This window comes from Syngnathus scovelli, chromosome 6, assembly GCF_024217435.2.
Source record: "Syngnathus scovelli strain Florida chromosome 6, RoL_Ssco_1.2, whole genome shotgun sequence".
In the NCBI taxonomy this organism is placed as follows: Eukaryota; Metazoa; Chordata; class Actinopteri; order Syngnathiformes; family Syngnathidae; genus Syngnathus; species Syngnathus scovelli.
Window position 1 is genome coordinate 13,232,282 of NC_090852.1, and position 26,489 is coordinate 13,258,770.

At 40.6% G+C, this 26,489-nt stretch overlaps 1 protein-coding gene across 1 annotated transcript in view; it reads right to left on the minus strand.

The window, feature by feature from the left end:
- The window catches only part of itpr2 (inositol 1,4,5-trisphosphate receptor, type 2), a 45,164-nt gene that overhangs the window by 8,580 nt on the left and 10,095 nt on the right, over positions 1–26,489 (minus strand). The window contains exons 11-51 of the mRNA XM_049724377.1: positions 25,660–25,811; positions 25,291–25,390; positions 25,049–25,209; positions 24,829–24,970; positions 24,255–24,413; positions 23,449–23,621; positions 23,174–23,293; positions 22,789–22,971; positions 22,428–22,679; positions 22,195–22,342; positions 21,252–21,399; positions 20,663–20,850; positions 20,447–20,573; positions 20,310–20,367; positions 19,992–20,157; positions 19,692–19,859; positions 19,184–19,270; positions 18,988–19,113; positions 18,772–18,894; positions 17,805–18,005; positions 17,316–17,567; positions 16,928–17,053; positions 16,707–16,835; positions 16,317–16,431; positions 16,030–16,211; positions 15,507–15,649; positions 14,025–14,133; positions 5,896–6,016; positions 5,573–5,760; positions 5,307–5,487; positions 4,558–4,811; positions 4,272–4,472; positions 3,656–3,766; positions 3,476–3,571; positions 3,258–3,377; positions 1,905–2,042; positions 1,637–1,829; positions 1,417–1,542; positions 1,100–1,275; positions 858–1,022; positions 594–777 (exon numbers count right to left, since the gene is read on the minus strand). Of these exons, the coding sequence (XP_049580334.1) occupies positions 594–777; positions 858–1,022; positions 1,100–1,275; positions 1,417–1,542; positions 1,637–1,829; positions 1,905–2,042; positions 3,258–3,377; positions 3,476–3,571; positions 3,656–3,766; positions 4,272–4,472; positions 4,558–4,811; positions 5,307–5,487; positions 5,573–5,760; positions 5,896–6,016; positions 14,025–14,133; positions 15,507–15,649; positions 16,030–16,211; positions 16,317–16,431; positions 16,707–16,835; positions 16,928–17,053; positions 17,316–17,567; positions 17,805–18,005; positions 18,772–18,894; positions 18,988–19,113; positions 19,184–19,270; positions 19,692–19,859; positions 19,992–20,157; positions 20,310–20,367; positions 20,447–20,573; positions 20,663–20,850; positions 21,252–21,399; positions 22,195–22,342; positions 22,428–22,679; positions 22,789–22,971; positions 23,174–23,293; positions 23,449–23,621; positions 24,255–24,413; positions 24,829–24,970; positions 25,049–25,209; positions 25,291–25,390; positions 25,660–25,811 (6,292 nt within the window). The remainder of the gene's footprint in view (positions 1–593; positions 778–857; positions 1,023–1,099; positions 1,276–1,416; positions 1,543–1,636; positions 1,830–1,904; positions 2,043–3,257; positions 3,378–3,475; positions 3,572–3,655; positions 3,767–4,271; positions 4,473–4,557; positions 4,812–5,306; positions 5,488–5,572; positions 5,761–5,895; positions 6,017–14,024; positions 14,134–15,506; positions 15,650–16,029; positions 16,212–16,316; positions 16,432–16,706; positions 16,836–16,927; positions 17,054–17,315; positions 17,568–17,804; positions 18,006–18,771; positions 18,895–18,987; positions 19,114–19,183; positions 19,271–19,691; positions 19,860–19,991; positions 20,158–20,309; positions 20,368–20,446; positions 20,574–20,662; positions 20,851–21,251; positions 21,400–22,194; positions 22,343–22,427; positions 22,680–22,788; positions 22,972–23,173; positions 23,294–23,448; positions 23,622–24,254; positions 24,414–24,828; positions 24,971–25,048; positions 25,210–25,290; positions 25,391–25,659; positions 25,812–26,489) is intronic.

Genomic DNA, 26,489 nt, shown 5'->3' on the forward strand with positions numbered 1-26,489 from the left:
GATGGCGCGGCCACCAGGTTATGCAACAGGTGCACATGTGCCTGCTGGTTGTCTCTCCTGACCGTGCAATGCTCACAGCCACAGCTCATTAACACACCCACACTGTGCAGCGTTTTCAAAACATGTGTCTGCGAACAGACTGTTCATTCTCAAGCCTGTTTGGGAATGATCGTGCCTTTTTGACTTATCAACATTTAACTACACAGGGCATTTTATTGTAAAATGCGGTGCGATACATTAATTGGCTTTACTTTTTTTTTTAAATTGTGTGCCAACATTGTTACGTTCAACCTGACATCCTCAAATTGTTAAGAAAAAAAAACTATCAAGCGCTAATAATCACAGCAGCTCAAATGCAACAGAAAAACAAGGGAGTTCGCAGTTAAAAAAATAAAAAGGTTCTATGGTGTGTTAAAAATGTCTAAAAATAATTAAAATGAAAACAAAAGTAATTTAACAGGTCCCGAGGAAAAAAAACAAAGATTACAACACACCACTCTACAAATAAGTCATGCTACCAAAATAAGAGCTGCGGCTAAAAACACAGCCACGCAGTTGATTTTTACCAGAGTGACGACTAATAAAATTCTGACCTGATGCAGGGAGACGGTCCACCTCCATGCGGAAGTCATCTTTGAGGAAGAGGAAGCCGATAATGGAGAAGAAGTAGACAAGAAAAATGGCCAGAACTGCGGTCAGGATAATGGAGCGACCATTCCTCGTCACACTCTTTATGACATTAAGCAGCGTTTCCTCTCTGATTATCAAGTCAAAGAGCTGTGTGGGGAGGTTATCGTGAATCACCTACAACGTATTTATTCATCCAATATATCTTTCTCGTGTTTGGTAGGTCTTACCAGAAAGCTGTAAAAGAACTCGTGCACAAAGAGACCCAGAACACAGATGAGTGCATAGCCCAGGTGGTAGATGAAAAGCATGTCCATAACGACAGCTTTGTAACCACGGATGAACGTCCCCTGGTTTCCCACAAAACTCACTAAAAATATCAACTTGTTGAACAACTGTAAGAGTATATAAAGGAGAAAAAAACACATTTAGAAGTTAGAACAATATGTGATTCAAGTCTTCGGCCACTTACATTGATGGTACCAAGTAGTAACAAAGCAGGACCCAGGCCCATGGTATAAATTGCACGTAAAATGAGGACGACCAGGAAGAAAAGGATGCCCCACGGTTTGGGTAACACTGGAAGTAAAGCAATGGAAGCTGCCAATGCAGCCCACAGCATTACACAGTTGAAGATTGATAAGATCCCTGTGGAGAGAAAAATAGTGGAACAACAGGACATCAGTATCTGCTTTTCGTCTACGAATTATTCAGTTCTAAATGTAGCCGGGCTATACGCATTATCGAATCGATAGTTTTCAATTTTACGTTTTAATATCACTTTGTCACCTTCATCTCCATCATCTCCAAATGGGTAAAATACAGCCACACAGATGTTGAGCAGGCAGGCCAGGTAGAAGGAAATACTCCCCCAATGAGAGATATGGCGTGAGAACCAAAACAAAGTCTTATTTTCTACAGAAAATAGGAAAGTAGACAGATTAATCGGTTTCATTCTTCAAATAATTTTATAAAAATAAATTACAACCCCTGCCATGCAAAAACTCACTTCGGATTTTCTTCTGCCAACTCATCTCATTGTAGAGATCGTCAAACTGCTGAAAGAAGTCGTTAACCTTGCTGCCCTGGTCATCCCGTTCAGTGGTGGTGAACACGCGCATTTTCGACTCTTGGGTCAGGTACTCACAGATGTTGGGGACTGGAAAAACAATCTGCTCCATGGTGCGGTCACGCCGCACAATCTAGCAAATGCAAATTCTTTAATGACATGATTTGGTACATTCCAAGAAGAATATTATACAACACCAAATTCTGACCTCAATCTGAGCTGTGTGATTGGCATAGTACTGAAGGGCATCGTCCTTTTCATCATTGTCATGGTCTGAGCTTGTTCCATTTACCAAACTTGAGCCTGGTTTCAGACTCTGCTGCAGGATCTTACTGTGTCGAGCCAGCTGGGAAGAGGAAAGGAAAAAAAAATACAATTGGTTCCAAGTTGAGCAGAAATGAAAAGGAATTAAATACTAGTCAGTCATTAAATAAATGTACAACTGCACCATTTGTATGCATGATGCTGGTGTTAAATGAGTCAAACCCATGCAACCCATGTCGTAGTTGTTTTCTCAGTTATACTCTTTTTGCATTCTCCATATAGCCATGAGAACAAATCACAAAAGAATGCTCAGAAAGACGCTTAGTGACAAACGTCTATGGCTCTCATCCTGTTCAGGGTTGCAGGAGGCTGGAGCCTGTCAGAGCTGACTACAGGAATCAGGCAGACTACACCCTGGGCAATCGGAGAGTACATACTGTATAGAGACAAATAGCTATTCGCACCCACATTATGTACGATGTAAAAAGCAAAGTTTTACAGAACTTAATTTATTAGATATCAGTTTATTTGCTGTGATTTGATTTGCTGAGCTCCATTTTGCACACCATTAATGGTCTATCAGTTCAACTCATATCTAAAAGGCACAATGACATTTAGTCTCTTCATGCTTCAGAATTCTAAATGCTGCTTTTTACTTGGGTTTGCGCTTGCTTGTATTATGAAAGTGTTGAGCAAGGTTGTGGATGTGAGCATCTTATTTTATGAAACCATGACTGTGGAGGTAATGATAAACAATGACTTCTCAGCCATGCTGTTTTCCTTTTATGATGTGAAAATAATGGATTAATTGACATTGACTGTTAAAATTAATCATATTCTTAAGACAGATTCTTATATATATATATATATTTTTAGATATGACTGCCGACTACACCTGTGCTACTGTACTACGGTACTGATTGGTTCAGTTTGCTGTCTAGACTAAATATATTGGTGTCTCCCTCTAGATCAGGGGTCTCAAACTTCAGTCCTCGGGGGCCGCATTCCTACATGTTTTCCAAGTTTCCCTCGTTAAACACACCTGATTCAATTATCAGGCTCCTGCAGAACGTGAGGATAAACTGATCATTTGAATCAGGTGTGTTTAACGAGGGAAACTTGGAAAACATGGAGGAATGCGGCCCCCGAGGACTGGAGTTTGAGACCCCTGCTCTAGATAGTAGGCTGAAAAAGTTTGAATGGCCACTATGGCAGATCACACAAAGTAATAAATCGCAAAATATCGGCCGATCCGATCCAGCCCATCAGATCTGTCTAAAGTTTACTGACAACTAACCTGGTGGGCTAGTATGTAAATGTTATGCCCAACATCCAATGGCTTGACATGGTATAGAGCACTGTCCTCATCCTCCTCACTTTCCAGAGCTTGGGCGAAAGCTTCTTTCATGGCATCCACCTAAGCCACAACAATTGGTCAGATTTTTATAAGGCATCCACGAATGAGCCGTCTCCTCTATATGCACCACAGCACACATATACAGGATGGACACGCACAAGCTCTGTAGGTCTCATCTTGAAGAGGATTTTTTCTGCGTTCTCGCTGTCGTGGCGGCTTTCCATGATAGCCAGCAGGAGCTTGGAAGCATTATTCTAGAAAACGTAGTAAATTCACTGAAATACTCAGACTTAATCATTGTGCAATCATAATTTAGCAGACACATGCTTAAGCTTCACCTTGAGCTCCAGCACCAGGTCCAGGCGGTTCTTCCCCAAGGGGTTGATGTGGTTGACAATCAGCGCAATAATGATGTCAATACCATTTGACTCATGTCTGGCAATGCATGTCTGGAAATGAAAGAAGTACATGAATGAGCGTGGCTCTTATTAGAAAATAAATTGAAATGTGGAATTTGAAATGCTGAATGAGTACAACACATTACAAGTATGTACACGCTTTGTAACCTTCCAGACCTTAACAGCAATATGTAATCAGCTAATTTTAATGGTGCGTGACAACATCTCCATGTCTCAGTGGATCAAACCTAATGACAAGGATGGTGAGTTATCACTTTAGATGTATGCCCGAAGCAGCTCACAGCTCAAGGTAAGCATTGTATCCGGGGGTTGATACGACATTTTATGATGCATGAACGTCTATTGTAAAATTTCTTGTGATTAAACAATGTTTCTTTTGTTGGCATTTAATTTCATCAGCCACACAAATTGTCTGGTTTGGTTTTGCATTCTTTGTAATCATTGTTTACTGTTACGCCATGTACATTTTATTTTACCAATAGGCCTGAAAGAGATTTTTATTTTTTTTTAAGAAATAATTCAGATGGCAGTCTACCTGGTTTTCATGGCAGGGGCCCTGGCAGTACTCTGTGATGGTTTCCAAGGTTTGACGAACCAGATCAACATTGCTCTCATTTATATAAAGGCCAAGTAGTCCGAGGCCTCCTGTGGTGCTCCCGCAAATACAGTCCAGGAACTGAAGTGTCTCACATACTAGATTGTAGTTGGTCTTGTTATTCTGTGAGCGCAAAAAGTTCTACACACCGAGAAGATGGACAAAAGTCAAACAGTAGTAAAATCCACAACCGAAGCTTATTTGACAATAATAGCAAAACCAGTACCTGCAGATCAGAATTGTGGTTCTCACAGAGAAGTTGAAGGAAGCGTAAGATGGGTTTCATAATGGTGATGGCTTGGCTCATGCGAGTCTCTTCTAAGACCTCTTCAGCCCCTGTCACTCCACTGTTGTTGCATAAGGCTTCAAGATCAGGATCCAGCTCTTTTCGGAAAGCAGCGAAAGCCTTAGAGGTCACAGACGAAGCCTCTTTAAGTTGCCCTCGCATGTCCTCCCTCATATGAAGTCCTGAGTCTTTCCCTTGCAGCATGGATGAAAATGTAAAACAACATGTTTCAATGAAGGGCAGGAGGGTATTTTGGAACAACCAAGCCTTTACAAATTGATTAATTGACGATGCACACTGCCTTAAAAATCATAGGTCATATCAACAGATTCATTTCTGGAGTGAACAAATTGAGTTGGGTGTTGTAACATGAAAGCACACAGTCTTGACACAATGGACTTTTGATAGACCATGGATGCTGGAAGTCACATGGTCTCTGACATGTGACAGCGCTGACTGAGAATAATAGTCAACAAAGAGGTCAGCAAAGCAACATTTAGCTTTCTCCGCCACTGTTGCAAATTCAACTTGAGGGCCACACATAAAATAGGTCGCTTTGAGACCTGGAGGTGTTTTTTAAAGAGCCTGAAGCTTTTCAACTTTTGCATCCCACTTGTGATCCTGTCTTTAACTACACTGCTTATGAGTTCCACAAGTGGAGTTTTCAATATTTCATTGCTCGTCTGTACCTTTTCTGAATCCGACACCACCAAAGTCAGCGTCATCATCCCTTTTTCTGCAGTTGAGCTCAAACATGTTGACGGACACAGTGGCACGGATCTCCTGCTGAGCCAAACGCATGCGGTCGTAGAAAACCTTAAAGAACCTCTCCGACTTCTTCTGCTTGTAAAGTTGACTGTAGAAGGAGTCCTAGGAGAGGCAGACAAAGCTTCATTTCAACTGTTGGTCACACTTGCAAAGAAAATGGATGTGTTATGAAGTCTATGACAATCACCTGTATCTGTGTATTTCCACCTTGCAGAAGGGCATTGCCCAACAAGACACTCTCCTCAAACACTTGGTCATTCTTAGTGTTGACAATGAGGTCAATCACCAGCTCAGTCGCTCCAACAATGTCGAGCTGACACTGGATATCCATGATACTACTGCATGGCTTGTCAAAGTCGGCTGTGAGAGAACCTCCTGTCGAGAACAAACATGCATTACGGCCATGTCAACAGAAATACTTCACAGCAGTTGGACACGTGTGATATTGAAAGTTGCACATTCTATTTGACAGTCTATTACATTTGTGAGGTGCCAGTTTATACAAGGTACCTGCAAATGTTGGCTTGGGAAAACAAGGAGGTGAGCTGTTTCCAATCCCAATCTCGGTCTTAGAAGCGCACCTTTGATTTCCAAAGTAGCGAGTGAGGAGAGTCTCTCTCAACTCCTTTCCCTAAATTGAAAGAAAATATGCTCTTAAATCCATGTAATTATTATTTCAAATGTAAGATGAATGTATTTTTATTAAGATGGATTTAAATTATGACCGGTTGCATAAGTGCATCCCCGATGCTTATACTGCAAGGATAGCATAACGCGTTTCAAGTGCATACAGAGACAAATGAGGCAATGTCACGCCTCACCAACGCTGTTGGTTAGGTGCAGTCCAGCAGAAGATGTGGACGTGGCCATGCAGCTGACGCTCTCTGTGTCAGTAAACATCTCATCTGCAGTCAGTGGAGACACTTGTCTGCCTGCACTGTCTGGCTGAGTGTTCACAAAAACACCTAAAGTTGAGGATCCACTGAGCCCTCCTCATTTCCATGCAGCATTGCACAGACACAGTCTGTGTGCGACTACATGACAGACATTACAAACTCGTCCCAAAGTACACTTTCTCACATTGCAGCGAGAATAATGTTGGACTTCCTCTTTTTACCAGGACATGTTAGTTTTGTATAAATTGGAAATGAAAACTCTCCAGGGTTTTTGCTTGTTTTCTCTCCTCAGGGTGCTGCAGTCTGCTGGCTCGCTCTGCAGAGAGAGAGCGAGAGAGACAGGAGGCAGGATGGCGGCAGATGAGAGTCAGCCCAGTCTGACTCATCTTGCTGCTGCATTGATGAGAAACCCTCCAGTCAGACGTGTAGTAGGCATGAGAGGAGTGACAGAAATAGAGGTAGACTAACTCATGAGAATATGTAAGGTTGCCCAGGAAACAAAACGAGTACGGTGCAGACTTTTAAAATGTGCACCGGCACGCCACACTGCGGCTGTGGTGTCCAGAGCTGCCGATCCCCACCTTCGGCTTTCACACACACACACACAGACACACACCTTCCCCCTCCTTCCACACTTCTTCCACCTTCCCCTTGCCTCACATTTCTGCTGTCTGCATTTTTTACCACAACAAAGAAGCATGAAAAAAAAAGTCAAAAAGGTTGCCCTTTGCTAGACTACGGTCAGACAAGGTCAATTGTCTGCAAAACTGAAGCAATAGGAAGCACAGTGCCAAATAAATGGGGTCCGAATCATGTGGACAGTTACAGCAGTGCCAGCATGATAACAATATAGAACCCCAGGAAATAACAGGGGGAAAAAAGTGTTGATTCCACAGCGAACCATCCTGATTTTGCGGGGATCAAGTCTTAATTTTTGTGGGCATTTAAAACAACCTAAAATGAGCAATTACAAAACAAATTCAAGTACCAATGAATAAACAACAATGGTAACGACAATAACAATAATCACATTTTATTTCCATAACTAAAAAAATCACCAAACTATGGTTTTGACGCACAAGTGATATTAATCAAAGATTTAAAGTGTTGACTTGGATAAACATACTTCATAAAGTATGATCAATGTAATTCAACCACACAGTCCCTTCATTTATTTTGTGTGGCAGAAGTCCTATCTGGCCTTTTTTGGCCAGTGGTACTCGAGGGGAAGCTGCTGAACCGTCTGGCCTAGCAGAATGCGGGCAAAACTAAGTAAATAAATGTACTTTGAAAACTGCGGTAAATCCACAGGTGCTGCACCACACTATTTTCCCAAATTTTGATCTCTTGACCTGGGAAAGGTTGTTTTCTTTATGAAATTATATCTTACATATATTATATATTTAATAAAATACAGTCTTCACGGCCAAAATCTCTATCTGAATCTGAGCATCAATGCAATTTATTTGACTATATCAGTGATAAACAATGTAAGAGTGCACCATGCTAACCTGGTACATAGAAAGGACACGAGATACATATCACAACTTCCAACTTTAAAAACAAGTGGTTTCAAACATCAGATTTTGTTTCAGAACCAGCCGTAAATAAGAGGATCTAAACGATCTTTTGATGTGAAATCAAAACAAACAGTCTGTGGAGATTTAATTTGCTCACAGAGCACAGCAACATTCCTGTGGACAGTCCAGCGTTCACATGAAGAGAACAAAGCGTGAATGCGATGCTTCCTGGAATATGTCAAATGGACAGGCATAATTGCGGAGCTGTGCTCTGGCCACATAACATATGACCATAATTAATATTGAGCAGCAAACTTGTTTACTTGATGTAGTAAAATTCCAAACATTATATTCGAAAGTCAGTGGGTAACTGACTTTTTAATGGCTAAAGAACCATGAGTGATTTCAAAATAGATAATTATTCCATGCGAGTTGCTCGTATAAATAATGCAGTAGTTGTGTTGTTTTCTGTAAGCTGAGTTTTCTTCAAAAGAAGTTTAAGCAGGACAAAAATTTAGGGCCGCAATTGATCATTTTGATGACGTTAGCAGGGGTAATGTTAATCGTCGGCTGTGTTTTTGACACGATTTCATTAGTAATGCTGTTACGCTCTAATTGAATTAACTCAAATCTAAATGCCTACATCTAGGGATCTCATGAAACGCTACGCACTCATCACATGCCTCCAGTTACAATGTTTTCGAGATGCACTGTGTCATGGCAGAGAAAATGCTTTTATTCAGCTAACAGGCGCAACAGCAAAACAAATTAGGCCCACATGTGAGAGCAATTGGCAAGACTGCTTCAAGGGAGTTTGCAGCACAAACAAGTGTTCAAAACTATTAGCTGGAGGACAGCATGTGATTCCTTAACCGTATTAAAAATAGAAAGACTGACGTGTAAAAAAAAAAAAAGTTTTCTGTCCAAGGACGACATGTTTGTTGTTTTTGTTTGACATGAATTCATCTTCATAGATCATTTTACTATTCCGATATAGGGCAGAGTGTAGAGATAAAACATTTCCCCTCAAGCTGGGATGTCATGGGTGAGATATTGCAGTGGGACTCAAAGGCTGGAATGATGCCACACAAATTATGTAAGAGGACAAATTGGATGATGTCACTCAACATGCGCTAAATGCAGAAAAAAAAAAAGTGCTGGCACAGAGAAACAAGGGGTTCGTGCATATTCACTAATACTGACGGATACTGTTGGCTTATTAGCACCACCTAGCAAAACCTTCGAAAAGAGAGCCATGCTACTGACACTATCTCAATGATCTCAACAAACATCACATGATTATAACTCATTCTCAAATTGCAAGACTGTGAAGTGCGTGGAGGTCATGCATGCCATTGTGTTTGCCAGCCATTTGCATTTCAACTCCATGACGTTTAGCCCATATTCTGAAAATTTGAACTCAAAAGCATGTCACAATTCAACAAAGTCCTCCATTTACTATACGTTTCGGCTAAAAGCCACAACTCTTTCTGTCCTGGATTTAAGGGCTTCAATTTAAACAATGAAACCATTTATTTGCAGATTTTCCCAATCCCGGGAATGTATTTTTAGCTCATCTTAAACACAACAAAATTGTTTGTTGTTCATTAGTTTTCCAATGAATGTTAACTCATCCCATTCCTTAAGTCAAACTCTTACATTCAAATTGGTTCGTTGAAGGCAACTAAGTGCATTTATTACAAGCAGCGGAGTTCTGAGCCAGTTGAAGCTGATGGTGGGATTAGTGAAAGAGTCTGAAGAGGAGAGATTTACAAAAGTCAAGACAAGAAGCAACAAGGCTGTGCGCAAGGATAGAGGCACTATTTGAGACATTGCAACAAAAGCTTTAATCTACTTGCACGTGTGGCCAATACATTTGCTGATCTGTTTTTAATTCTTGAACATTTTATGTTGTTGACAAACTGCTGCTTCACAACTTTCACAACTGGGGCAAGGGGAAACTAAAGCGTGATCAACTAAGATGGATAAACTGTTACCTGGAGAATGCAGATTTTGTGCCATCAAAGAGGACTTTCATTTTGTCATTGTTTAATTATATAATGTTAGTGGTGAACCAGGTGTTAATGTCTAATAAACAGAGGGTTAATGAGGACAGAGGAAGTGAAATATTGGTGTTGCAGAAAGGGTAGAGCTGGGCGTCAAAGCAAAGAAAAATGTTTGAAAAAGAGGGAGGAAAGTAGATAATGAAAAGCAGGGGGCCCCAGTACAGAGCCCTGGGGCACACCTATATTCACTGGGTAGAGAGTCAGATAATTTTATTACAAAAAATCTCGCATCGAGTTTTACACACTTTCAAATTGCTACTGTATCACTGTTTCCTTGGTGGTGTCAGTGTTGAAAACTAAAAGTATGAAAGCTTTTTTGTTTCAAAAAGGCAATTGGGACACTTTGAATGAACATGCAGTAAATGACTGTATTTTGTTTTATATTTATATTAAATATGTGAGTCTTATAAAGCAGTGCATCTTATTTGTGGGAAAAAAAGGTTTTTAAGTTGTTTTTTACATCTCGTAATGAGTGTGCTGAATAGAACGCATCTTGCACATGCACGCACACACACATGCACACACACACGTGCACACACACCCACACATATGCCCATGCGCACGCACACACATTCACGGACTTCCTGTCCCCAGTCACGGCCAGAGCAGACAAACAACACGTGCTGATTTCTTGTCACTGTGGAAACTAGAACATAATATACAAACACCTAACTGATGAATCAAGGACACCCTTTTTCCTGCCATTAACACATTCACTATTAACATTGTTGGCCTAAAATTAAATTACTTATTAAGGGCCACAGAGTTTAAATTAAGTGACTTCAACTTTCTGACTGGCCACAACAAACTTCCAGAATTCAAATAAAGGTCATTTGAGCATTTGAGGTGAGCTCATGGATGAGTTGACACACAAGAACAGCCAGCATGGCACTGCATGCTTTGGAATGTGCGTGCGTCTAAGAGAGTCTTACCATACACATGGGTGCATGCGATGCGCTTAGCATTGAGAGGGTGGTAATCTGTAAATCTGCTTTGCCTTGGCAAGGTTGTGATAAACTTGGCAAGCGAGCGGAAAAAGGGACAGACAGTGTGACTGACTGGCAGAGGCTAGGTGTGAAAGAAAAAAGAAAGGCGAGCAGGGAGGGTGAGTGGCAAAATTAAATGTCATCTTGATTGATGCATACATACTTTAAAGAATAAGTAATAAATAATCTTCCTTTAAATAGCAGAAGGTACAGTACAGTCATGCTGTGAGTGTGAACAGTTGAAGCTTCATAAACCCAGATTCCAAATTAAATATTGGAAATTTGTGAGCGTACTGAAAGGAAATCATCCTTTTTTCTGTATTCCTTGTTTTTTGTGACATTTTACATTGGTGGTGTGCCATCATTTAAAAAATAAAATCAAATACAGTAAATAAAGGTCAGAAATTATTTTATGGAATGACATGCTAACCTCATACATGCTAAATTGAAGATGCAACTAGATTGCATAGGCCCACAAGCAATCCATGCATGAGTTTGTTTGGAACCAGTCAGCGGCAAGTTCAATTACTGTGTTCACAGATCAAACCTCAACTAACATGTCACACTATGAAGGACAACAGGAAAACATGTTTGATGAAAATGAACCAAAGGCTGCAAGGGCGTAATCAACTGTTGAGTGACAAAGTATGAGGCGATCAATATTTCATCAAATTCCTCATACTCGGACAAACAAAACATGTACCTTTGTAAACACACAATGGCTTATCATATTTCAGTAAATAATGAAGTACTGTTAAGATATTTTCATTACAATTTCTCCCTCCCATGCACCCACAACCATTCTCCCCACTTCCATTTAAGCCACAAACAGTAACTATTTGGAAAGTACCCATTATCTCTCTTTGGTTACTCTATTGACCAATAAACGAGCGGAGCGAGAAGCTAAGCCAGGTGTACATCCAGAACGTGATGGACGCAGACAAAGACAGAAGGAAGAGAATGTCAGCGAGAAGGAGGAAGAGAGCGAGACGAAGGAGGGAGGGAGGGAGGGGTGGCTATGAGTGAGAACGCGATGGTCCACGTGACGTTGGCTCAGCTACTGCAGGCTATTACATAAGTACAACCCCTGCCCTCTCGCCTCATGGACTGAGCAGACGCCGCTTCTCTCCAATCCCTCACGCTGCAGCCGTCGCACCCTCCCCCCCTCTTTCGCTCACATGGATCCTCACATGGCTGCCTCCCTTTCTTCCTCCTCACCATCTCTCTCTCCCCCCACCAACTCATTGCACCCCTGGGCAGCCACCAGCCTCTAATGCTAATGCTGTCACTCCGTCTCCCTCTCCTTGTCTGTTTTTGTCTGTCTCTCTCTCATTATTTCCATCAACTTCTTTCGCCTCCCCCTCTGTGCCTCGCCCCCGCCTCCCCCCTACCCCCTCTCTGTGCAGTTAGGCTGCAGCTCCACGCTCAGGGCTACAAGGATATGACAGAGGCCACTGAGACACGCTTGAGCACACACACCTACACAAGGCGATATTTATCCTACCTCTGCGCACTGTCTGGCTTTTTTAATGCCATGTACAAAAAAGAGACAAGTTTTCCACTATCTGATCTTTTAGTACAAGTCAATTAAGGTTTACGAATACCACAAGAAGAAAAAAACTAAGTGTCCACAAGACACCAGCACGAACATGTCCCTTAATTTCCTCACAGGTTGTTAACATTTATTCAGGAAATAACCAGCATTTTGCTCCCATTTTGTATGTCTACACGAATGAGAAACATTGTTATTCATTGCGGATGTCATATTTTGTTCATCAGTTATTTAATCAGGAGGTGGCACGGTGTTGCAGTGGTTAGCAGGTATGCCTCACATTGCAGAAATTGTGGACTCAATTCCAGGCTGCGTCCTTCCTGTGTGGACTTTGCATGTTCTCCCCTGTGCCTGCGTGGGTTTCCTTCGGGTATAGTCTGATTTACTCCCACGTTCCAAAAACATGCATGGTAGGCAAATTGAGGATTCTAAATTGTTCTTAGTTGTGATCGTGTCAATGCTTGTTTGTCTTTGTGTGCCCTCTGATTGGCTGGCGACCAGTTCAGGCTGCACCTCGCCCACTGCCAAAAGACTGCTGGGATAGTCTCCAGCACACCCTCAGCCCTCGTGAGGAGAAAACGCTTCGGATAGTGGATGGATGGATTATTTAGTTAAGTTCCAATTGTAACAGTACAATACTTCGAGCTGATTTGGCAATGCAGCAACTTGTACCAAACTTTTGTTTTGACCAATCACAAAATGGATTATATCGTCACCAGTATTTTTACCAGCTAAAAATAAACAAGCAGTTGTTCTTTCAAAAAGGAAACTATCTAATTTTGCAAAGAAAAAATTAATTGCAAAGTCAGTGCATTTGTCCACCGGTGTCGCCATATTTAGTTTGTTTGTTTCTACCGGCCTCTGCGCTTCTGGTTTTCGTCGCAGATCCAAAAATACACTTGCTTTGTGATTGGTCTGCACCATTAGTGGTTTGGCTGGGAGAAAAATCCACGGGTTCGGGACAACATGGGTTCTCTGGGTTTGCTTGCAATGGTGGCATGCAATACAAAAGTAATGATGGAAATATAATAACAGGCGTTGTAATAAGGAATACCAGTACTAATACTGATGCAAGCTTGCGTATGGAAAATAAATATGCAATATCCTGAGAGGAGGAACATGATCAACACCTCAAGGTAATCGTCATGAGGGACCTGACATTTGGAGTTTCCAGCTTTACTTTCCATGCCATCGTGACCAAAAACAATCAGCTGGTGATTGAGGAAAGTGACCTCGTACTTCCCTCAATCACCAGCTGTTATTCCTTCACCAAATAGTTGAAGTTATATGTCCTCCGCACAGCCTCTGCAGTATTGATTTGCTTATTCAGACCTCACCCCTCATCCTTTACCAGCTCTCCTTGCTTCCTCCCCCTACTGTGCCTCTCAGTCTGTGTCCTCAAGTGCCTCCTATCCTTACGTAACTCAGAAGGGCCCACTGCATACAGATGAGGGAGATTCTTGGCTCACAGACATGGGCGAGAATGAGGGTTGCCGGCAGCAGCAGAGCACCACTGACACTTACAAACAAGGCTAAGCAGACAACAAACCTTGAAAATGTTCCCCCTCATTACAAGGACTTTGTGTCTATGAGCCAAATCGTGTGGGTGGACAACTCACAGACTCCTGAACCCAGTCCTTCTTGTCCAGCATTTCTCGGAGTGTCTTCAGGATCTTGATGCAAAGCTTTTCCTCTTTGTCCATAAGCTTCTTGGTGTGTTTGATAAGCCTGTAAAAAGACAAAGGTTTTATATCAGCGCTTATCATATTTTGCCTCATTTTTTTTTAAATCTGGTGGAAAAATGACACTGGCAAATAATCCATCAAGTCTCATAATCGATCATATAATTTCTGCGTCAAATGTAAGATTGAGAATGTAATGAAATGAAAGATAATGCAAGAAAGTGAATGGCTGAATCGGTGTAGTACTGATGGCATTTGTCTTACATATTTAATAGAACAACTAAGACCTAATATTTGTTATTTAGACTAGCAAGTGCAAAAAGTATCAAATGTTTTGATGGTTCCTCCGTTTTCACCAAATTGTACAGTTCAGTTCAGCCACCACTGAACAGTTTGGAACAATGAAGCCTAACAGAACCATGAATAGTGTGACATCATAGAGCAACAAAATACAAGTTCAGAATAGAAGAGGAATGCAAGGATAGAAGGAATTTAGCATTGTGCGTGTTCTGTCTTGATGCCATTTATATGATGAAAAGATGACAAGGTTTGTTTTGCAATCTATGCTAGTCTTGTATTTTTTGGTTATTTGAATGCAGTTCTTAACATTTTTCCTTTTTGTAGTTTTGTTTCATCTGTGCTGTGGGATTTAAGGAGGGGGAGATTTAATGTGAGGGGGGTTTCTGTTAAAAAGAAAATTAGAAAACAATTCCACATATAAGGGAGGTGGCAGTACCTCACAAAAAACAAGGCCATTGTACAACAGTACAATTCATTTTGAAAGTATTACAAAAGTGATCTGAGATTGCTAAAACCAAACAGATGTGATGTGTTGACATTCCTAATGGAGGTCCAAGGTGTGACCTTTATAAGGGTGACTTTTTAATATGGGTTAGAGTTGATAGATATTTCAAGTAAAATTCATGCAATAAAAGCTGCAAATGAGTTTGATGCAAGTTAAAATCATCTCAAACAATGACTTCGCTATACTTTTTAAAGATAATAGAGAGGATTGGTAAATCTGTGCAAACAAACGGAAACGGTCCGTCTGTAAACATGAACAGGATTGCTAAAAACAATACAGTGACGTTCACAAGTTGGGAATGACTTATTTTTAATTAGAATGGCAAATTGTTAAACCATCAAGATTACAATCTAAAAATTTAGTCATCTAAAGGAAATGATTTGTTATTAAGGGAGCCATTATGCAACTTGTAATCTGCAAAAGAGTTTCAAGTACCCATTGGGAAACAAGTGGAATAAATCCTTATCAATTGAAATCTCTTTATGTAGCAAAACAACAAAAAAGTTCATAGAACTTTTAAATGACAGTTTTTTTTTTGTGGAGATGAAAACTTGTCAACTGAACCTTGTAAAGTTCTCGTTTTACTTAACCTGTTGTGATCGTTCGTGACTTACTTTGACATGAAAGCTCCACTCTCACAACGTAGGCGAGCGGCTTCTGGGAACAGCAGCTCGGGACTGTGGAGGACATCCACCAGTACAGAAAACTCGGCCTGAACCATCGGACTAAACTGCTCCTCCAGATGGGACACAACACCCTGCACGCAGATGCAGGCACATTCGTCAAAAGATTTTGAAGCAAAATGGACTCAAAACATTATTTGGTTTTTCAAGAAAATGTATGTAATTGGTGTGCAAAAGATATAGTGTCTCTTTGATGTTAACATTCATTTTGCAGAATATTGCCTTAAATATATGCAGGTACTCTACATCTGAGGGCAACCATTCTATGCTATACATTACGTAAAAGGTTTAGTAAATTTGTCTGCATTTGTTTCGATGAACATCACAAATACATGGTACAAAGAAAGAAGATCGAATGTTTTCATCACAGAGCAAAAGATGGTTTTGGTGTCTGTCAAGGATTTTTGGATTTTCCGTCCTGCTGATAGCTATTTATTAGATAATTGATTAATACCTGCAATTTTTCAATGATGGTCTTGTAGTCAGGACCCCCCAGGTTCTCCTTGCGGGGCCGCGCACGAGCAGAGGTTCTCCAGTCCTTTGCTGCCCGCTGAACCATGTTACTGTGGACCTTTAGAGACAGCGTGTTGACTTGACTATCCAGGTCAACTGGGATTGCTATTGCCCGTGCCTTGGCTAAGAAAAAAAAAAAAAAGCATGCAGAATTTGTAGTATTTTGTTTTCAGCCAAATGAGTCAAAATGTTGAGCTGTCAATCAAATTTAAATTGCTCAGTCCTTACCAACGTCAGCTAGTGTTCTGATGCAGTTCTCAATATTTGCCTTCTGTGTGACCCACGTGCAGCTGTAGAGCCTAAAAGCTGACTCGAGTAGCTTGACAAAGATGGATTGGTTCGTCTGTGGCAAAGGGAAGACATAAGACACCTAGCAATCAAATGCAGCACTAATTTCGACAAATAAACATTAAATACCGACTCTAAATATGCCGATAATTGGCACTTAATAAACAGCCAAATACTAAATGAAACTTTACAACTAAACTATGAAATTAGCTAAACTCAGTAAAGCTCCTAATAAAATCACTGCATATTACCAGTTGTCACTAAATGAATGGCAGCGGGTTATTCGTCCCATATTTTGTTTAACTATGTACTTTATGTGTTGAAGTATACCTGAAGGTTGGAGTGGTTGACAGAAAATGGCGAACTAAAAAACCCAGTGATGATGGCCATCACTGTCTCCGTCACATACTTCTCAAGGGCCAAATCGGCATGGGTCCGGTCTGTGGTAGTGTTACATACCTAGAGACACAAATAGCGTATGATTTAGCTGGTCCTTTCGTTGAACACAACGAAATTGTGAACTGAATTGAGACTTGAGATATGAGCCTTACTCTGGACATATCAACCAGGATATTGTCAAACAGCTTCCAGATATGATTGGAGGTATAGATTTCTTTCATTTCTACTTCTGTGTCTACATAACAGTGATTGACAAAGTTCACATATGCAGTTTTCACCTGTTAGGAGGAAAAGAGAAGAATAAAAACACTTAGCTAAACATATCCATCTTTTGGCCCATTGTTTTATTAATTGCTCTGCTCAAGATGTTTAAGATTTGTGAAGTTGATGTATGATAAACGTTTGCTTTGGTGACATATGAAAAGGCTTTCTGGATAGTTCTGGCTTGGCATGACTGGACTTTGTATTTATGATCAAAGGCAGCGCAATAAATGTTTATATTTAAACAACGATTGAGCAGATGAACAATGTAGACTTTACCTCTGGGATGCAATTGACATCTGTCACAACTTTGACAATGTCATCCAGTGGTAGCAAAGAGTTACATTTCAGCTCAGTGTAGACATTCTTGCCCTCAGTGCAGGCAGCAAGCAGCTCCACAAGCGTGTTATGGTAAGCCAGAGCGCCATCTTCATCGATGCGCTCACGCTCGGAGGCCATCATCTGGAGCAAGACTAGAAACGAGGAGCGGTCATTGTAGAACACCAGGACATCCTCGCCCCCGTTCACAAGCTGCAAGATGAAGAAGAAAGAACACCTTTCCTTTTATTATCACAAGCTTGAGAAGCTCAACCTACTAGTTATTCGAGAACATTGCTAATTACAATATTTGCAGTAACAAATGATGAATTAATGAGTTTTACTGAACATGATGCGCTTTACACAGGAAGCGGACAAATGGTTTATAATGACTAATTGACACACTGCAGAAGAAAATACAGTATGAAGATTCATAGACTGATCTCTCACCTCAGTCATAACTTTGTCCTGACATTTCTTCACATATTTTCCTTCAGCTTTCACAATGGTTTGTAGGAACTTCAAGTACAGAACGTGGCGCCCGTGCGTTTCAATGCAGTGAACAAAGTGATTAACTACGCGGTCGCTGATTTCATTGCACAGCTGGTAGTAATCCATAAAGATGTGACGCATTGTTTCAGCTTCGAGTAGCTGTTGAGAAACAAAAAGTTATATTTCAGTCTTATGAAAAATAACAGAGGCTTTTCACTATAACGTTTTAAGAAATGTTACAGGACAATATACTAAGTAGTGGTGCGCGCTAAAATATTTTTGCCAGAGTACATGTACTGACATTAGAATATACACAGATACCAAGTAACAAAACTAAAAATATTTGTTTCTGAACGTCACTCAAATCCAAGACTTTCTATCGTAGTCAACCTGAGTGTTGCTATCCATGCTTACATTTAAGACAGTACCTGCACAGAATGTACAGAGTGCGTATTAGTGTCGTAATCTCGGAGCAGTTTTAAGAGTACGTGTACCGCTGTACAGACGGTACGGACCAATTTATTTCTAAACTTGACACTGTGTGACAAACATGGCCAATCACAGATTGTAGTGACCGTCAGAGTGACAAAATAACATGTCAATCACTTTTCCATGCACGCCGCCCACACGCACTCTCAGTCTGATTGAACCGGCTAAGAACACAGCCCCCTCGCACTTACTGAACTACACTTAGCGGCAAAATGAATGAAAATAGACACTCCTTAAGACAAATGATTGTCTTTAGGGGCAGTGCTTTGGTCAGTGATTCGAACCATTTGGACGGTGATGTTAAGCTACATTTGAGGTTTGCTAGAAAGTTTTAAAAATGACAGTCCACCTTTAAATTTTGTAGATAAAATGCCTTTTTCAGTTTTATTCTAATGCTTCCTTAAATATGATTGCAGTTAGTCACAATCATACCCACCCCTGGAGTAAGGAAGAGATTGAGGTGTTTATGAAGCAGAAATTGGTTCTGATGATTCCCTCTGCAGAAGTTCTGCAGAAATGTATGTGCCAGGGTCATGATTTCATTCATCTTCTCATCATTCTGGGTGGGGAATAAAAAAAATCAAGAGAGGTGATGGGAGATACGGCCAGGCAGGTTGAGACAAGTCACTCCGCAGTTGCGGTTAATGCTCACTTTTTCAAATGGGATTTGAAGCAGGTCCAGCACGACAGTATGAGCCCCCATGTTTTTCAGAAGCCTCTGCTGCTGCATACGGATCTTTTTACCATGGTAACACAGCTTACTGAGACGTAGCAAGATCTACATATGAGAGACAAAGAACACTCTATTGACATCTGCCAAATAGATATCCAATCTTGAGACAACCTGCCTCTTTGACAATGTTGTAGTTGTTTTGCTTGTTGCTGTCTATTTGAGGTTTATGGTTCCCATCAAGGACAATGCTCAGTCCAGTCTCCTGGCAAAAGACAAAGAAAATCAGTAATTACAACTTGGCAATTTTATTAGCATACTCAAAGATGCCACCCCCCTTTCATCGGGAACATTCCATTTTGAGGATTTTCATGAACATTTTTGTTTCAGTCAAAATAAACATGCGACACCAGAATGACTCTGGACAACATTAATTTTATAATACATATATTTTTTTCATTATAGGTTCTTTCTTTGAATAGTTTTGAAGGCCAAAGTAATGACGGCCTATTGATTTGAGTTTTCATTTATTCAATACAATGTCTGAACTGTATTGCTAAATATATGAAAATGTAGGAGGAAAAAAAAGGATAAAATGTACCTTGCCTCAATAAAGGTTGGGAAATGTTACTGTCATCGCAATTGTAATATTTCAACTTTGTTGTGGGTACCCTTTTATTTAGTACCTCTATGAGTTGTTCTTTGCCCGGTCTGTCACCAAGGTCTTCACTGTTGTAGACTCCGTTCTTCTCCACCCACAGTTCTGATTTCTCAACAGTTAGACGCAGTTGGTCAAGGTCAGCCTTAATTTGCTTGTAGTTCTCTACGTCATGCTCTGAAACTAAGAGCTGGACCTGGAATATACACAGACATACAGGAAATTAATGAAGCACCAGCAGCAATAATATCTAATCCTTTAAGATAACACTGTACTTAATTAACTCGTACCAAAACATTTCAGCTGAGCCAGACAGATGGTTGTGTACCTGTTTGAAGGCCTGCAGCACTTCAGCTTGCTGACTGAAGTGTTTGAAGAGGAGCTGCAGTGAACCAGATACCAACGGAGGATAGTCTTGCATCATGAGATGGATCAGAACCCTCAGGAACGTTCGGCCACCTTCATCATCAAGCTCCACTGCACTTAAGTCAGAACTGAGATAAGCGGAAACTTTAATTCTCACGTCAGGTTTAGGTGCAGAGAGTGATGAGCATTATACACAAGAAGGATTGGTATCATTTTTTCTTTGGTTTTATTGAAAGTATAAAGGGCGTTAGTAACAAGCGACGGTGGATATTTGACCTACCTTCCAGCAAACATGCTCTCTGCTTTAGTCGCAATCTCATCAATGTCAGGCTCAGGAGCTGGAGACACAACGTGTACAGTGGAACATTTTAGCTAGAGAAGTGACATCTAATGACTAAATCTCAAAAGACATCTTACACGTCGCGATGAGGAGCACATCAGTTTGTAAAACAGTGTTCTCTAATACGCTCTTCTCTCCAAACTCTTTCTTGTAGATGGACAGCAAATATGTGATCCTGTAATCCAGCCGCACACTCAGGATGAACTAGCAAGAGAAGTGAAAATACACCCAAATTATTCAACGGATGAATTTGCATCAGATAACTCTTTGCCCACTGACACGAAAACTCATACTTGCAGGATCTCTATGATCTTTAGCTTAGTGTCCATCACCATGACGTCCTCAGTGTCCAGAAGCATGTGTCCTTTGCCGTAGCGCAGTGAAGGAGGCGTGTCAGGCAGCCCTTGTGGCACACCTCGACTCATCACCATCTGGGTCATCATTTCTCCAACACCGTGGATCGTACGCAGGACATTGTTACCTGGAGGAGACGACCGCATTCACACATCTGTCTAGGATTTGTTGACATAGTACATATGTTTCAGGCAAGCCACATTTGTCCACCAGATAATTAGGTACGGTTTCAATCATTTAAAAAATGACTACATTTTAAACGCTTTGATGGGCTGACCATCAAAACATTTTTTCATGGAACTTCCAGTTGACTTTGGGCAAAAAGCAGATTACACAGTGAACCGGTTACTAGTCAGTGGTAGGGCACGAATAGAGAAAGACAAGTCTCAGATTCACACTGGAACTGAGAGGGAATTGAACCCATGCTGACTGCACCGAGGTCTATGTGAGGAGCTAATCAGACTAAAAAGAATGAATAAATAAAAATAACCGAGGCAGTAAATTAAAATCAGTAGTAGGAACACGCACCAGCCTCCGGACTTTTGGTGAGCTTGTTCATGAAAGTGAGCGGGTGTTGAACAATATCCAGTATGGCCAGTAGAGTGCGGGTGAGTCGCAAGAGTTCACTAAAGCTATAGAAACCAAAGTAAACCAGGTTACGAGCCAGATTCACCACCTAGAAGAGAGAAGGGTAAATAAAATAAAGCCATTCAAAAATGTACAATAGGAAAGTAATTTGTGTGCTCTATTTAAGCCTAAAGACATTGTAGGTGGCACAACACATGCTTAAAAGATATGAAATTTAGTTATTTTCCTTAATGGTGGAGTATGCATTTTCTAAACACTTTGTAGTAAAACTTGTCGACAGTAGGATTATCTTTTGCCTCTAATTTTTAACATTATTTTCAAGTGATGTCGTCATGGTGCGACAATACCAGCCAAGCAAACGTGACGTCATCATTCAAACATTTAAGCCCCAAGTCCTGGCATGAAATACAACCGTAATTACAGTCGTAACCTTCGCTTCTTGCCCAGATTATTGAACTCTGCAAGTTCAAAACAAGGAAAAGGTACCTCTACTCTAGGGTCAACACACGTATATAATAGTGATGTCCCAGATGCGAATGGCTGCAAACACTGGTGCCAACGTCACTGTTCTCAACAATTTGTCAGGTAACTTGATAAGCTCAAGCTCTTTTATACTTTTAATTGAACGAACAGCTACCTTGTGTTAGCGTTGGTGAATGAGTACGTTCTTGTTTTATACAAGTGTGCGGGGACAGACTATACTTAAATTTTGCGAGCAGTTTGAAAGATGCATACAGAGCACTATCAGAATTTATGGTAGTCCAAAAAAACATCTACATATACAACAGCAGATATTTGAACACATTGAGAGTACGTACTGCACAATTGTAGAATTAATTTACGTGTACAGGATTTGCTTTGCAATTTATCAGGCTTATTATACCTCTAGAGTAAGTTCATTCTTGTCTTTTTCCCCAAATGGATAAGGTTGGCTGACCACGTCTTTAAGGTATTCATCAACAAACTCCATGGTGGGTGCAAACTTCCTCTTCATCTCCTCTCTCGAGGTATCCGCCGACTCGTATTCAAACCTGCAGAGATACACAACAATAATAGGCAGGTTATGGTTCGCAAGGTATGCTCGCGCCATGATGTCATCACACGTCTGATGCTCACTCATGAATGGTGATCTTGGATGGGATCTCAGTCCAGAGACGTGCATAGCGCACGGGAACCACAGCTTCTTGTGGGTCACGGTCCACATGCATATGTAGCATGAGGCGGCAGAAGGATGCTCGCAGGTTGTAGGGCAGGCAGTCATCAAACATGCAGCGCAAGATGAGATCCACAGGAAGTTGAGAGGAGATCTGATTGATGGCAAGGTACTGACGGTCCAGGCACATTTTAGCAAACAGGTTCAGCTGATACCTGACAACAGGAAATAAATGAGTGATTAGAAAAAGGCTGGTATTCTGCAGTAAAAAAACTCTCGTCCTAAAAAAAAAAAGTTTTAGCAGATCAGGGAAGTAACAGCCACCTGTAGTAAGTGACGATATCTACATCCATCTTATGGTTGCCTTTGGCATCCTGAGCCAGATGGCGGATAGATTTGCCGTGAGGCTCCTTGTGGCTGTCGATCCAGTAGAGCCAAACCTCCTCCTCTTCTCCATCCTCCACCGTCAAAGAGGACTCCAGGGTGGTCTCGGTATTTTGGATTAGTCTGGATGTGTGAGGGTGACAAAGACTAGTTGTTACAAAACATCCTGACATTAAGATGCTTTATTTGTGGGAAATGCTGGTTGAAAAAGGAGACAACGCTGGCTAAATTTTCTTTTGTAAATAAACCTACAGTGCAAAATGAGAAAAATACTACACTCGCAGGTAAGACTTAAGTAATATAAATCCCACATGGTGTAACTCACCTTGTCTGGATAAGGATATCTGCATTGGTGGGGTTGAGCACAAATTTGCAAATCAGCTCCTGTGTGACAGGAATGGCCGTTTTATTGGACACACACAGATCGGAGAGATAATCCAGGAATCTGAAAGAACAATTTACTTGTTAAGTTCAATAAAATAAAATAAAATATCTTTAAGGTCATACAATTCTACAAGTATACAGCAAAGTGCTCAATTCTTTTTTGCACCAATTTTTACTTCCTTAGCTGTTGAGGTGTGAGAGATAACCATGTCATACCTGGGTTCTCTATTCCGTCTTAGAAGGCTGACAAATGTTTCAATCTCTTTGGCTGTGATGTGTTTTTCCAAGAGCTTGCGGTTGTTGTGCAGCAGAGCAGTGATGGTATCTTCAGCCAGAATCTCATATCCAATTTGAGACTGCATGATTGAGAACTTTTTTGCTATATACTCCTACATGAATAGAATCAAAAATAGCATACATATTATTGAATTAATAATACGTAATGGGACAAAAAGCACAGTGATATTTATGAAATTATTTGGTTTGGTAATTAAAAAACTGATTTTTCTATCCACCTAATACATGTTTTACAGTCACCTAGTCATTCTTGTGTTAATTTTACAGATTGGTTTTGACAGCTCCCCTATATTCATTCAGATATGACTGAACTTACAAAATGTCCAAAATCGTTCTTAAAAATCTGTTATTTGGTTACTTCATAAATTATCATTTTAGAGTAAACAGAAAAATTAAAGAGTCAGCCTTCATTGTTGAGCTATATGCAATATATTTCGTAATACTCTTTATTCACATAACTAAAATATTTTTTCAGCTCATCTGAAAATGACTGTGGTTATTCTCGTTAATTGATTAATTTCACTTTTCAAAGTGCAGTCAATTAAGACTGATGTGAGGTATCAGGTTTCTAATTGATGTCATATGTCCAGCAGCCCAATATCCCAGCAAACCTTTTTTTTTTTTCTCTTACTGTAGACATTCTGGTAGAAGTTTTACAAACTCTCCAAGTATCCTTAGACAACCTTGAATACCTGTGTGTCTGAACTCAACACATTAAGACGTGCCTGGTTTTTGCGATAGTCCTGCTGAGAGTGTCGCAGCACTCTGTAGCAGAGTCTCAGCATATACTTAAAGTGGCAATAGCGCTGGTCTCCCAAATCCTCTAATTTCAACATGGGGCCATCACCCTGGTCTGTGAATGGAGCCTTGAGGATACCAAAGATCTGAGGAACAAACAGCTGGATGAATCAATGTACCTTTCACATCCTTTTATGACTTAGATATAGTTAAGTTACATGCTCAAGTAATAATGTCACAAATCATTTATTTTATTATTATTTGCACTGCACATCCTTTTTCATGAACAGATCAACCTGCATTGCCTGAACTGTTAAAAATGCATGAACAATCTTAAATAATGCTGAAATGGCTCACTTATTTATTGTTCAGAAGAAAAAAAAAATGCTGTATGAATGAAGGATATCATATTCGTCTATTTGTTGTTTATTTCCTAAACACCAAACTGCCCTTTGGAGAAATTTGAATTAAGTCACTTTATCCATGTACTGTAAATCAGCCTTAGAAAATACACGTGCAAGCGTGTGAAGGAAACTGTTGAGATGTACTGTATGTGCTGACCTGAGCGAGGATGTTCTGTTCTCTCATCAATTTCTGCCTCTCACGGTTAGGTGTGGAAGTGACCACGGACAGAACCTCCTGGCCATTGTTTGGAACCACACATACAAAGAAAACCAGGTCTTCCAGCAGCTTCGTCAAAAACCTGCAAAGAACGTTCAGGGACAAAAACATGAAATTTCAAACTCACAAAAGACAAGTTTGTGACCCTACTGGACTTTACCTTCTCTCATTCTGAGCAATGTTTCCATATTGAAGCTTCCTCACAGTGGCCTCGAGTACTTTGCTGGCATCGTTGGCGTAATCCAAGTCTCTGACTTCCGAAAAGGGAACGGATACAATCGCAAAAGCTTCCTTATCCTCTTTAGTGGAACAGGTGCCAATCTATTGGGAGAACCGCAAGAAATGCTGACATTTATCTGAGGTCACTTCACAGTAATTGGCTGTGAGCATAGATAGGCAAACCTTGAGCATGACTGGACGCTCCTCTTCTGCATCAATGGGCACGTTGGTGCTGGTCACCCATGTGTTAGTGCACAGGTGCCTCAACCTCACATAAGAGTTTCTATGAAACAGTTGATAAGGTGAAGTCTCACATCGAGAAAGGCTTTTATAAATTCCATACTACTGTTGCTAAACTATTCTAATTTGAACAAACACACTCAGGCTACCACAGTTTATATATCTATCCGTCCATCCATGTCTGACCGTCAGTGTCTCTCCGCCAGTGTCCATGTCAGTCTGTTCATGTCCGTGTTTGTCTGTCTGTGTCTGTTTGTATGTCTGTCTGTCTGCTTTTATGACAAAAGCGGAAGTCACTTGTAAGATACTGACCTGGGTACCAGGCAGTCTGCCCGCTGCAGCGTGGTGGCATCCAGCTCAAAGATGGAAGCGATGTCATGGCCTTGTCTGACAGAAACCAGTGTAAAGGCAATTCTGTCTGCAGCTTGATGGTTTCTCTTGCAATACACAGAGTCTGTCTCATTCTGCAACAACAAACACCCAGAGGTCAGAAACGTTGGCTTGTATGTATTGGGAATGGAAATTTTAATTTAATTCAGGGATTGTCAACCAGTGGTCCGCGGCCCTCCAGTGGTTTATAGCCATGTTGCAGATAGCCCGCGAAATTGGAAATGGAAAATAATTGTAATATTTTGACTTAATAATTGATACATTACATGTTAATTGTAATCACGTGCAACAGATGCACGAGCAAATTCAGATGTTTTTTCAAAGTACAGTTCTAGAAAATACACAAGAAATCTCGAGAACTCAAGGTGAGATTATACGTATTTAGCTTTGTCTCACCGTCTGTCCACTCAGAGAACGCAGTTACTGATAAGCCAACTCTAAATCTGCTCTTGAACATTAGACAGCTGCTGTCAGAATCTAAGCGAAGGCTAAGAAATTTGCATATTGTCATATTTGCAAAAAAAAATATTTTCTTTGTCTTAAACATCTCAGGATGCTAGACCCCCCTTTTAAAATCGGGTACATCATTCGTTATATACAATTAGTTATACACATACACATTCCTATCATGTTTATCAATAAAATTATGAACGAATATGATTTCATCAGTATTTGATGGTCAAGAAATGACTTGCGCTATTATTTTAAGAAGGCAGTGATATGGAAAGTTGCTCATACTGAAGAAGTATTAG